General features: G+C 36.9%; 1 protein-coding gene across 16 annotated transcripts in view; it reads left to right on the top strand.

Annotated features, from left to right (window-relative positions):
• MYO9A (myosin IXA) overlaps window positions 1–12,961 on the top strand; it is a 257,820-nt gene that overhangs the window by 177,241 nt on the left and 67,618 nt on the right. For 7 of the 16 annotated variants that reach the window (XM_061430243.1, XM_061430248.1, XM_061430246.1 and 4 more), the window contains 7 exons: window positions 800–910; window positions 1,767–1,889; window positions 3,815–3,964; window positions 4,766–5,085; window positions 5,680–7,287; window positions 11,077–11,176; window positions 11,692–11,907. In XM_061430243.1, coding sequence (XP_061286227.1) covers window positions 800–910; window positions 1,767–1,889; window positions 3,815–3,964; window positions 4,766–5,085; window positions 5,680–7,287; window positions 11,077–11,176; window positions 11,692–11,907 — 2,628 coding nt within the window. The remainder of the gene's footprint in view (window positions 1–799; window positions 911–1,766; window positions 1,890–3,814; window positions 3,965–4,765; window positions 5,086–5,679; window positions 7,288–11,076; window positions 11,177–11,691; window positions 11,908–12,961) is intronic. The other 9 variants (XM_061430254.1, XM_061430252.1, XM_061430255.1 and 6 more) reach the window with 2 other exon arrangements.

The following is a 12,961-nucleotide window of genomic DNA, read 5'->3' as shown; positions in this document are numbered from 1 at the left end:
AAGGAGATCAGTCCTGGGTGTTCATTGGAAGGACTGATGTTGAAGCTGAAACTCCAATGCTTTGGCCACCTGATGTGAAGAGTTGACTCATTTGAAAAGACCCTGATGCTGGGAAAGATTGAGGGCAGGAGGAGAAGGGGACGACAGAGGATGAGATGGTTGGAAGGCATCATCGACTCGATGGACATGGATTTGGGTGGACTCCGGGAGTTGGTGATGGACAGGGAGGCCTGACGTGCTGCAGTTCATGGGGTTGCAGAGTTGGACACGACTGAGTGACTGAACTGAACTGAACTTACAGGATCATCAGCAAGAACTATTTAGGGAGATAAACTGCTCTTAATCTTGTACTAGTCATAGAAGATGAATCTGTCAGCTCTCAAGTTAAGGCAACTGGAAGCTTGTAGAGTGGGTGGTTTCTGAGTGAGATGGTGGGTAAAATCTTAACAAAAATATACTTTTAACTATGTATGTTAATCTTGTTACAAATTTTATAGTGACTAAACTGTGGCCTGTGGGCAGCAACATTTCCTTTTGAGTTTTGAGGGCACTTTTCTTCTGCAAGTTGTGAAGCCTGGAAGCTTGGTGTTTCTTTTTTTTCCCTTTAGTCAGGCAGTCAGAACTTTTCTGAAGCTACCAGTTGTGGAGGTAAGATTGTCTCATTGCCTCTGCTGTATCTTAACCAGACAACCTCCGGTCAGTTCCTAGATATTCAGAATTTAACTATACTTAGAAAACAAACATAAATTTGGAGATCTGTTCTTCTGGATTAACCGTTTTTCTGTTTGCTTTGTTTTAGTTACCGTTAAGGTTCAATGATGCCTTGGTGCTTAGACAGCTTCGGTACACTGGGATGCTGGAGACAGTTCGAATTCGCCAATCAGGATACAGCTGCAAATATTCTTTCCAGGTTATGCTTTTATAATGATATTTAAATATATATGTACATCAAGTAAATTAGTCCTGTGTCTTGCTTATTTTTCATTTGGGACTCATTTGTTATTTCTCTTAATTCTCCTCCCCATTCTATCTTTCATATACAGAATTGAAGAGGGATAGAGAATACTCATTTCCATTGACTGACAGCAATATCATTAAGCTTGTGTTGTAGTAGATTCCACTTCTTGGCTATTCTCATTTGATCTGAATGTTTGCTTATATAAGTTTACTCATAACACGGCAGTTCTTCACAGTGATTACTCCAGTAACTGAAATACTCTAATCAGAGCAATCTAGTTCAAAAGAAAAGATCCCTTTTGATTTTCCCTAAAGCTTTCTCAGCAGAATTTTCTTTCGTAGTATGCTGCCAACAAGGCTTTCAGCTGTTTTCATGGGCTGCTGCTGATGTGGGTATAGAAATTATTTTGAAGCTTTTCAGAAGCTGAGCACATCTTTACTGTTGAGGGAACGCTTTATTTTCAGTTATAACCTGAAATAGCTGCCACCTTCCCTTATTTTTCTGCTAAAAATTTCAGAACCTTATTAAGTAACTTTTTCTTTGGTCTTTAGTATAGCTTTTTCAAAGGGAGAATTAGTTTCTGTCCTTCTTTTCTTCTGCTTTGATAACAAAATATGTAGAAATCTCTACTCCCCATTTTGCTAATTAATTAACTTCTTGTAATATTTTAAATTAACAAGTAATTTCTTGGTTTCACCCTGTTTAAAATAATGAGACAGAAATCAATAAAAGGACAATTAACTTGTTTGGGATCTTGTTTACATGTAATTCTCTTGTGATTTTACAATATTTTCTTTTCGTTTTTCAGGATTTTGTGAGCCATTTCCATGTGCTTCTTCCCCGAAACATTATTCCATCCAAATTTAACATTCAGGATTTCTTCAGGAAAATAAATCTTAATCCAGATAATTATCAAGTTGGAAAATCCATGGTAAATATAATATATACAGCCCTTGTCCAAATTGAGTATGTTTTTGTAGGCAGCAGTGGAGACACATACAGGGAGCACAGACTTGTGGACATGGTGGGGGAAGGAGAGGGTGGGACGAATTGAGAGAGCAGCACTGAGACACATACGTTATCATATTAATGTAAGATTAGAATATTAATACAGATTAAAATTACCAATTAATCTAAAATTAGATAGCTGATAGAAATTTGCCATATGACACAGGGAGCTCACATCTGGTGCTCTGTGATAACCTAGAGGGGTGGGATAGGGTGGAAGGTGGGAGGGAGGTTTAAGAAGGAGGGGACATATGTGTACCTATGGTTGATTCATGTTGATATATGGCTGAAACCAATGCAATATTGTATAGCAATTATCCTCCAATTAAAAGTAAATAAATTAAAAAAAATAATAATTATCCAATACAAAATATTATTAAAGTGATACTTTATGTTCTTTCTTTAAAAAAAAATAATGGCAGTCTTGGCCTAGGAGAATGTTGATAAGAAAGATAATGTACAAGATATTATAAGGAAATTGATTAGACCAAGATTTTTAGTTAATGAGATGGTCAGTATTAATCAAAGAGCTTATGACCAATGTTTTAGTGCTGCCTGTAATTTTAACTGCTTAAAAAGCATCTCTTTCTAGGTATTCTACTATAATTTTCAACTCAGTTTGCCCAAAGTGACGTTAGCCAGATTTCCTTACTGTCTTGAACTAACCAACTGCTCTTTTTCTCTGTCACCTTTCTTGTAGTTTCTAGGCTAGAAACCATAATCATATATGGCTTACTCTTCACTTTAACCTTTTTACAAAAAAGTTGTTCCATTGTTTTTCCTTACAAATGATTCTTACATCTCTGCCTTTCCCTACATTCCTACTGTTTCCATTTTAGTTCTGTTTCTTGCTCTCACACATTTCTTTTATAGTAAACAGACCCATCATCGATATCAGTCTGTTATTCCGTGTAACTCACTCTGCCCTTAGTATCAAAATCATCATCTTCATATACTTCTTTCTTTATGTCAGTTTCCTGCTCAGTAATAATCACCCAGTAACCTCCTGATTAAACATCTTTCTCTTTTTCAAGAACCTCCATGTTGTGGCTTCATACTCTTTAATTGTTCCGTGGTCCTCTGTATGTACATTTATTCTTATTTCCAGCTCCTTGTTTTGCTCAGGTAGGGTCCTCTGTCTCTTGCCCTTGATAGCTTACTGTTTGACTCTATGGGTTTCTGATACCTATCTGTGCTTTTTAAAAATCTTTTTTAAATTTTTGACAAAAATGGGAGATGGTGGACGTGTTTCTTAGTTTGATTGTGATAATCATTTCACAGTGTTTATATATGCATCAAAACATCACATTGTACATCTTAAACATATACAGTTTTTAATATCTATCTGCTCTTAAAGTTGAGGTGTAAATCCTGTTTCTAGAGGGACTGTGTCTAATTTATCTTTCTATCCCCCTAAATTCCTAAAGATTTTTAATTGAATGAAAGAGTGAATAAACAAACTGATGAATATCTTTGGGCAGCAAAGAAGCCTTTGATGCATACTGGATTTTAAAAGATCATTGTTATTTATCACTATTATAATCATTGGCTCCTGACAGCAGTGAATTTCCCCAGGGAATAATATATCACAATCTCTGGCACTGGGATTTTTATACCTATGCTCACCTTTCCAGTTTCCCTTCTAAATTCTAATACCTCCTTTCCAATTTGAGAATGATTGCTTTGGCTAAATCATAGAAATATCAGGACTACTTGTACATGCCTGCTGCTGTACCCGTTCTTCTCTAAAAAATCTTACCATGGGAATCATCACAGGAATGACGATGCATTAAATAAATTTCTCGTTTCTTCTTAAGCTGTATTCTTCATCTCTTTCCCTTTTGGTAGGTGTTCCTAAAGGAGCAGGAACGACAACACCTACAGGATCTGCTTCACCAAGAGGTGCTCCGAAGAATCGTACTGCTGCAGCGATGGTTCAGGGTCTTGCTATGTAGGCAGCATTTCCTCCATCTGAGACAGGCATCTATTGTCATCCAGGTGGGAAGTAAAGGATTCTTTGCATGAGATTGGCCAGTTTATTTAGCATGTGTTTTAGGAACTAGAAATGTTTTATTGTGAAGCATTTAAGTAAGAATGTAAATTTCTTCAGAGATGCGAATGTGTCATACTCATTTTTTAAATGTTCATAGCAACCAACAGATTGACCTGGCAATACAATAATAGACTACTAGTAAGTATATTAATGTACAGTTGAAATTAAATTGAATTTATAGTCATAATGTCTTGTGAGGTATAATTAGGAGCAAAGGAGTTATGTGCCTTAATTTCTGTTGACAGTTATTTTTAGTTTTCTTAGTGATATTTGAGAATGGTACATATTATTGTTATAATTATTCAAAGTCGTATTTTACATTTATCTTTTTATTTTTTCCCTCATTGATTTCTCCCTCATTGACAACTGTTTTCCATAGAACCTTTTTTATTTGTGCAAAAAAGTCTTTAATATCTTAATCTTTGAAATGTATGCACATTGATCCATTAGTACTGGCAAATTGTAGGTGAGAATATAATGTAATTTATTAAAATTAATTTGTAGGGCATGAAATAATCAAAAACTTAAATTATTTTAAGTTGTATAATTAACTTCATCAAGGTTATATTGTCTAAAATTGTTATTTTCACTAAGCATATCTGGAAAACATTTTTTTTACTTTAACCACCCACAATTTAGCTGTTTAGCTACTTAATCTCTAGTTATGACATAAGAGATTTCTTTTTTCTTTTTTCTGTGAAAATTTGTTATATGATACCAGTTTTATTATTTTGTCTTCCCCACAGCAATTCTGGAGGAATTATGTACATCAGAAGCAAGTCAGAGATGCAGCTGTGCAGAAAGATGCTTTACTTATGGCAAGTGCGGCCACTCTTCTGCAAGCCTCCTGGCGTGCTCACGTACAGAGGCAGCGGTATTTGGAGCTGCGGACTGCCACCGTTGTCATCCAGCGGAGATGGAGGGAGCACTGTCGGCGGAGGCACTTGGCCGCTGTCTGTATACAGGCACGATGGAAAGGCTACAGGGAAAGTAAGAGGTATCAAGAACAAAGGAACAAAATTATCCTTTTGCAGTCACTGTGTAGAGGATTCAGAGCAAGACAAAGGTAATCTTCATTGCTATAATAATTAACTCCTCTTTTCTCAAGTACTTTGCTTATATGTCTGCTCTAACAGTTGCCTAAACTTGAATTAGAACTGGTTGTGTACAGTTTGTCTTCTCTTCTAGACTGTGATCCCCCCAGCAGTTTTAAACCACATTGTGTGGTTTATAATATTGAATTAAATTGGATTGAAAACCTACATGGTCTATGGTTATAACTGCTAAGAATTAACTTTACATTGGGTTGAATCCTTAAAAATTGGCAACATTCCAACTGTTTTTACTTCAGAAACTTTAATTTCATTTTTAAAGTTTATCTTAAAATAAGATGTTATTAAAATGAGAGCTTTGCGTCTGAGTTAACTTATGCTTTGATTAGAGTGCCCAATTTGGAATAATATACTTAATAAAACATCATCTCACTCATAGAAACAGAATTCTGATATATGCATCCATGTTAAAGAAATATTTAAAATTATAAAAAAATTTTTTGAGACTTTTTTTCACTTTTTAAAAAATTCTGAATAAACTTATTCTCTCCATTGGTAACCAAGAGATATCTCTAACCATTTTTTTTTTTCTTTCTGTTTTGATATAGATTTAAATCTCTGAAAGAACAAAAAGTAAAAGAAGCAAAACTAGAACTTGGATTGGCAAGTATCAAGCCATATGGGACTCTGGAAATTCACGGTTCAGACCCTTCAAAATGGGAGGATTGTTCATTTGACAGCAGAGTAAAAGCCATAGAGGAATGTAAATCTGTGATAGAGAGTAATCGAATTAGTCATGAAAGTTCAATGGACTGCTTGAATAAGTCCCCAAACAAGCGACAGGAGAGAGCCAGAAGTCAAAGTGGTGTGGACTTGCAGGAAAATGTGATTGTAAGAGAGAGACCCAAGTCCTTGGAAGATCTCCACCAGAAAAAAGTGAGTCGGGCCAAAAGAGAAAGTCGGAGAATGAGAGAACTAGAGCAAGCTATATTTAGCTTAGAATTGCTGAAAGTCCGTTCTCTTGGTGGTGTGTCTCCTTCAGAAGAACGTAGATGGTCTACGGAACTGATGCCTGAGGGCCTTCAGTCTTTACAGGGCACCCCTGATAGTGAAAGCTCGCAAGGAAGCTTGGAACTCCTGAGCTGTGAGGAGAGCCAAAAGAGCAAACCCGAGCCCGTAATTCTAGATGAAAGAGACTTGCCATTTGTACCACCTGAGGTATCTCACAGTCCAGATTTTGATCCACAGGACTATTCTCTCAGTGCCGCAAGTGAGACTAACTATACATTGACTCAAAGGGGGGCACCCTCTGACTCAGTGCATTTAAAGAATGGGGCTATGAAGGAAAAACTGGTTTGTAGTTCTGAATCTATTACCTGTAAACCACAGCTGAGAGACCCCTTTGTTTCAAATAGTTTGCCTACATTTTTTTATATTCCCCATCAAGACCCATTGAAAATGAGCTCCCAACAAGACACAAGTGTCAAGAGAAGCAAACGACTGGAAAGTGAAGAAACGCTTCCATCTCTTACTTTGGATATCAGCAGGGAAGCTGGAAAGTACCACCTCCCAGGAGAAAATCAGGTTGTTGCTTCTTTGAATATAGATTCTTCAAATACTGTGCTAAAGAAGTTAGAAAAGTTGAACACTGAGAAGGAAGAAAGGCAAAAGCAATTGCACCAGCAGAATGAAAAAGAGATGATGAAACAGATTCGCCGACAAAAAGATATTTTAGAAAAGGAACGTAAAGCCTTCAAGACAATTGAAAAACCAAGAACTGGTGAGAGTTTTCTGATACCATCTTTCTATCAGTCAAAGCAGAGAATAGAGAGACCATCCTCTCTACTCATCCTGAAAACCCCAAATAAGGATGAAGAACCCAGTATGGTTGGGACTCCGTCAGTAACTATAAAAGATTCTGTTCTTGCCCCAAAAGACAGTCCCTCTGCTCACTTACCCTTGAAGGATCGACCTGTCACTCTGTTCTTTGAAAGAAAAGGAGGCCCAGGCCAATCTCATACTGTCAAGGAATTATCCAAGACAGACGGAATGTCCACCCAACTGAATGTTGCCTGTAAACACTCTCATAGTCGCATCTCAAAGAGAGAACACCTTAGGCCTGCTCATCCTTGTAGCCACAAATCTGATGACCCTTTCAGAGATGGAGCTACTAAGGCCATTTTTTTCACGCCAAAGGAAAATATGAGTAGTTCCCTGTAAGTGAAGTGTTTATTTTTATGTATAAATGAGAAACTTTTTGGAAATTTTCATTAAGGTGCCTTGGTCTACCTCAGTTATTTGTATGGGTGCTACTCAAATTAGCCATTTTCTGTGTAAAAAATTTCCTGATTGTTGACTATACCAGCCACCTGAAAATTGGATATAATTATACCCTGGGAGTCTCTGACTAAGCACAGGCAGCAGGATTTTTAGTGCCCCCCCATTAAGGGAGAAAGCATTTGTGGAAAGCCATAGAGTGGCTGGAAATGCTGTAGACATTCGGCAAATGCGGGTTGCCCCACAGTTATTAGGTGTAGCAGTCCAAGCTTGTTTGTATCAGGCTTTAAAATTAATGGGATTTGTGATAGCTGTTGGCCTATTTATGGTCTTCATTAAGATCTTTTTACTTTTTTGAGGGGAGTGGATAAAAGCTATAATATTTACCATCTTAACCAATTTAAAGTGTACAGTTCAGTAGTGTTAACCATATGCATGTTGTTGAGCAACAAATCTAGAACTTTATCTTGCTAAACAAATTCAGTTACCCTTGAAAGCAGCTCTCCTTTTCCCTTTCCCCCAGCCCCTGGCAACCACCATTCTACCTTCTGTTTATAAGAATGGCTACTTTATTTTATTTTTATTTTTGGCTGCACTGCGACCAGGGATTGAACCTAGGCCCTCAGCAGTGAAAGCTTGAAGTCCTGACCACTGGATAGCTGGAGAATTCCCTGTGACTACTTTAGATAGCTTGTATAACTGGAAGTTCCTTCTATTTTTAAGTTGTCTTAACTAGTGGTAGCTGTGAGAAAGCATTTAAGTGGTACATAAAACAAATTTTATAAAATTTAAAATATTTGTATTAAGCCCAGTTACACGGTGGATTCTTTCAGTTCTTGTGGAAGAATATCACTGTTTAAATGAAAGGAGAGCTATATCTTAGGGCTAAAAAAGTTAAATTTCATATTAACTGTGAAAATAACTTTCTCATCAAATCCTGAGCTTTTTAAAAAATATTTCAGTCTTTAAAAAACTGCATACAGATTTTACAGAAAATGGGCAGGAGATCATTGATATTTTATTTTTCCACTAAGAATTTTTATATCATATTATAAAATGCAGTTGGACTACATGACAGCTTGAGATCCTAGTCCTGCCCATTAACCTGTAGATTGTCCGTAGCATATAAGCTCATCAAAAAATGTTAAGAACATACTATTTTCTGCTTTCTGATTTAGTTATGTGAGGGATGTTTGTGTGTGTGTGTATAGTTGTTAGACCCATGAATCTGTTTTATAGAAGACTTCAGTTCAGTTCAGTCACTTAGTCGTGTCTGACTCTTTGTGACCCCATTGACTGTAGCACACCAGGCCTCCCTGTCCATCACCAACTTCCCGAGTTTACTCAAACTCATGTCCATTGAGTCGGTGATGCCATCCAACCATCTCGTCCTCTGTTGTCCTCTTCTCCTCCTGCCTTCAATCTTTCCCAGCATCAGAGTCTTTCCAAATGAGTCAGCTCTTTGCATCAGGTGGCCAAAGTATTAGAGTTTCAGCTTTAGCATTAGTCCTTCCAATGAATATTGAGGACTGATAACCTTTAGGATGGACTGGTTGGATCTCCTTGCAGTCCAAGGGACTCTCAAGAGTCAAAAGCATCAATTCTTTGGCACTCAGCTTTCTTTATAGTCCAACTCTCACATACATACATGACTACTGAAAAAACCATACCCTTGACTAGATGGATCTTTGTTGGCAAAGTAATGTTTCTGCTTTTTAATACGCTGTCTAGATTGGTCGTAACTTTTCTTCCAAGGAGCAAGTGTCTTTTAATTTCATGGCTGCAGTCACCATCTGCAGTGATTTTGGAGCCCCAAAAATAAAGTCTGTCACTGTTTCCACTATTTCTCCATCTATTTGCCATGAAGTGATGGGACCAGATGCCACGATCTTAGTTTTCTGAATATTGAGCTTTAAGCCAACTTTTTCACTCTCCTCTTTCACTTTCATCAAGAGGCTCTTTAGTTTTCTTCACTTTCTGCCATAAGGGTGGTGTCATCTGAGGTTATTGATGTTTCTCCCGGCAGTCTTGATTCCAGCTTGTGCTTCTTCCAGCCCAGCGTTTCTCATGATGTACTCTGCATATAAGTTAAATAAGCAGGGGGACAATATACAGCCTTGACGTACTCCTTTCCCAATTTGGAACCAGTCTGTTGTTCCATGTCCAGTTCTAACTGTTGCTTCCTAACCTGCATATAGGTTTCTCAAGAGGCAGATTTCAAAAACATTAATCATACTTGTGAATTACTCCTTTTATCATTTTGCCAAGATACAGTCTTAACAGCTACTTAACCTAGTTTACTTTATCTTGTTAACAACTATTTATCTTCAAAATGATAATGTATTAGATTGTTTGCATGAAAGCTTAAGGAAAATCCGTACTTCACATCTTCTCTTATTCTGTAAGTAATATAAGAAACATTAGCATTTTATAGAATTGTAAATGTTAGTGTTTCTAAGTTATCTATTCAGTTACCACATGTTATAGATGAGGTCACTGGTGCCCGTAGACATGAAATGACCTGGATAAGGTCACATAGTTAGAAATAGCTGAGCCCAGAATTTGAGTTTCCTGATTAGAAATCAGCATTGGGTGTCCTGATTAGGAAGTAACATTAGATTAGTGTTCTTTCTATGCCATAGGGTGGTAAGTGCGTTGTAGTCTTCATCTGGTTAGTAAGGGAGAACAAAAAAGAAATCATGGAGAAACTTAAGAGAAAATGTTGTGAGTTTAAAAGTTAATCAGAGTAGCTAGGTGCTATCAAAGGTCCTGTTAATAGTCTCTCTTTTGGAGAACAAATCAAAGATAAATGACTCAGCTGTGGCAAGAGAGATTTGAATAATCAAAAGGGAATCTTTTAGGACAACCTAGGATTGCTGGACTTGATTTTATAGTGGTCAGAAAGGGAGGTCTCTAAGATTTTAGCTGTAAGAAAGGTGTATTTAGGGATTATTGGACAGGATAACCTAGGCCTTCATGGAAGATTCTGAATGCAAGGGCAATTAGTCTGCCAAATGATATTATAAGTTAATGTCTACTTTAAATTCAGCAGTATGCTAGAAGGTAAAATATGATTTTCAGTGAGTTTACAGTCTTGCTAAGAAGAGATGAACAATATGTTACTGATAAATTTTAAGATTGATGGTCCTGAGTTAATACAGATAATTGGGTTCATAAAAGTATAGGAAAAGTATAGGTTCTCTTTAGATTTTCATCAGACACAAACATTCATTTCTGCATAGAATTTAATGATAAATAGTCATGTCATGTGGTTATTCAAGCAAAAATTAAATTCTCACAAACTAACTCTATAGAGTCTCTACGGTTTGGAGCATACTTCTTTTAGTTTGGTAACAATTTCCTACTCTGTCAGTGTTGATTTTATTCTGTACAGCCTCAAGTTTTAAAACTAAGCCAGCTGATAAAAGTTGCAGAGAGATATCAGAAAGAAAACTTGTTTGTCAATAGAACCATCTCCCTATAAAGCAAAGTGATGAGATCCTCATCACTCGGTAGCTACTTATCAGGTGTTCTATAATGATGAGCGTGTAAAGACCCCTTCTAAGACTAATTCTTAAGATTTGTGGACTTAGTATTTTCCCTTTCTCATCATCAAATCCATTTCTTTGACCTGGCTTGTTAGACTATATGTTATGCTGTCCTTTTAAGACTGCTGCCATAAAGTATCTGCTAGGAATCAAAATGTAATCCTGTTGTTTCATCCAAAGTGTCACCACGGAAGCCTTGAACAGTGGAAATCCTCAACTCCAGAAACAAGATGAACCAACTTGGAAACCTGTAAAGTTAACTGGGCCGGGCCAAGGAGAGGTAAGTGTTGAATTTTGTTTTATTTATCTTTTATGCAAAATAGGTGCATACTGTTTTGGAAATTACTGTTCTTGTAGTTAGAACACTTCCATCTACTCATTTACTCCCATGTGTTTATAGAAAAAGAAGCCATGAGTTAAGTCTGTTATACTCAGAGAGGAATACTTCAGGTAGGGAAGGATGCCTACAAATCCAGATTATATTTACAAAAAAGGAATTCTAAAAGAAAAGAAGGCACTTTATGCAGGTGACTTTGGTGACTTACAGTGGCAGTGAAAAGTGACTTCCTTGGCTGTGGAGAAGAACAGTGTGGATTTAGCTTCCATTCTTATTCTTTGTCCAGAGTAATGAATATGGATTGCTTTTTTATGGCTGTCACTTGTAGTGGAAAAGGCATGGGGCGGGAGGGGATGTTTCAAGAGATTCGTGAGCTCTTTGATGTCTTTCATTGGCATCGTCTCCCAAAAAGCCAAAACAAAACATTGTTGTGTTATTTGTTTTATCATTTGGTCAAGCAGGTTGCCAGACCGGCCCATAAAAAGAAAGCTCGAATGGCGCGGACGCGCTCCGATTTCTTGACTAGAGGTACTTTTGCCGATGGGGAGGGGGATACAGAGGAAGATGATTACGATGACATTATTGAGCCCCTTCTCTCCCTTGACCAAGCTTCTCACTCTGAGCTAGGGCCTGCACCCAGCCTGGGTCAGGCCTCTCACAGTGACTCCGAAATGGTAATTTTATAGCAATATAAGAAAAATAGGCAACAAGCAAATCTGATGGAAATAGTCTTTGCTAATCTAAAGCTAACCTTCACAGCTTCTTCTCCATATAATGGTTTGTACGTGGGAAACCTCAGTGAACACAGCAACTAAAGCTAAACCTTAATTTAACAGGACTTGGATTAAGGGCACTCTAGCAGTATATGTCAGTTAAATCATAAATTAGGCAAAAAATATTAGAATTATTTAACTTAGCACTAACGTAGAAGTTTTCTGTTTTATCTTAAAAGTTTCTAGAACAAGAGCCTCAAACTTTTTTTGTAAAGGGCCAGATATTAAATATTTCAGATTCTATGGGTCATACAGTCTCTGTTGGAACTAGTTAACTCTACTATTGTAGAATGGAAATCGCCGTAGGCAAGTGAACAAAGGTGCATGGCTGTGTTCCAATAAAACTATTTACAAAAACAGGCAATGGGCTTTATTTGACCTGCTAGCCCTAGCTTCCTGATCTCTCTGTGTTCTAGTGAATAGAGTCTATGTTAAACAATCCGGTAGCTTTTAACTGAAATAGTATTCTCTCTTTCTCTCTCTCTTTTTTTTTTTTTTTGCATTTAAACCTGCTTCCCCTCTGCATTTTTTAGTAATAAAAAATAAACATGAATTTTTTTTTTAATTTAGTGAGAAATGCCAAAAATATCTTCCTGGACCAACCCAGCCAACTAAAAAAGGCTGTAGATAATGTGAATTTATATTAGTCACAAAGTATAACATTAACATTATGTTTAAATAAAGCTGCAAAGATAAAATAGCTTTATTATCATATCTCAACCCAAATTAGGTACATATAGCTTGATAAGTTTGAGTGTATTTATGGATATAAAGTGTTTGATTTTAGAATTGGCCTGGAAAATACAATAGGAGTACCCTGTATGCCTGCTGTGTACTAAATGTTATCACTGAGGAAGTAGAGTGATAGCATTTTATTTACATGCATATTCTTAATTAAGTTTAGTCTCTAATGTTCTTCTGTAGTATCTGTTCATTACGGGAGGAACATTTTAGG

Source organism: Bos javanicus, chromosome 10, assembly GCF_032452875.1.
Source record: "Bos javanicus breed banteng chromosome 10, ARS-OSU_banteng_1.0, whole genome shotgun sequence".
Taxonomy (NCBI): domain Eukaryota; kingdom Metazoa; phylum Chordata; class Mammalia; order Artiodactyla; family Bovidae; genus Bos; species Bos javanicus.
Note: the sequence above shows the minus strand (reverse complement) of the source record. Positions and strands in the feature narration are given on the sequence as shown.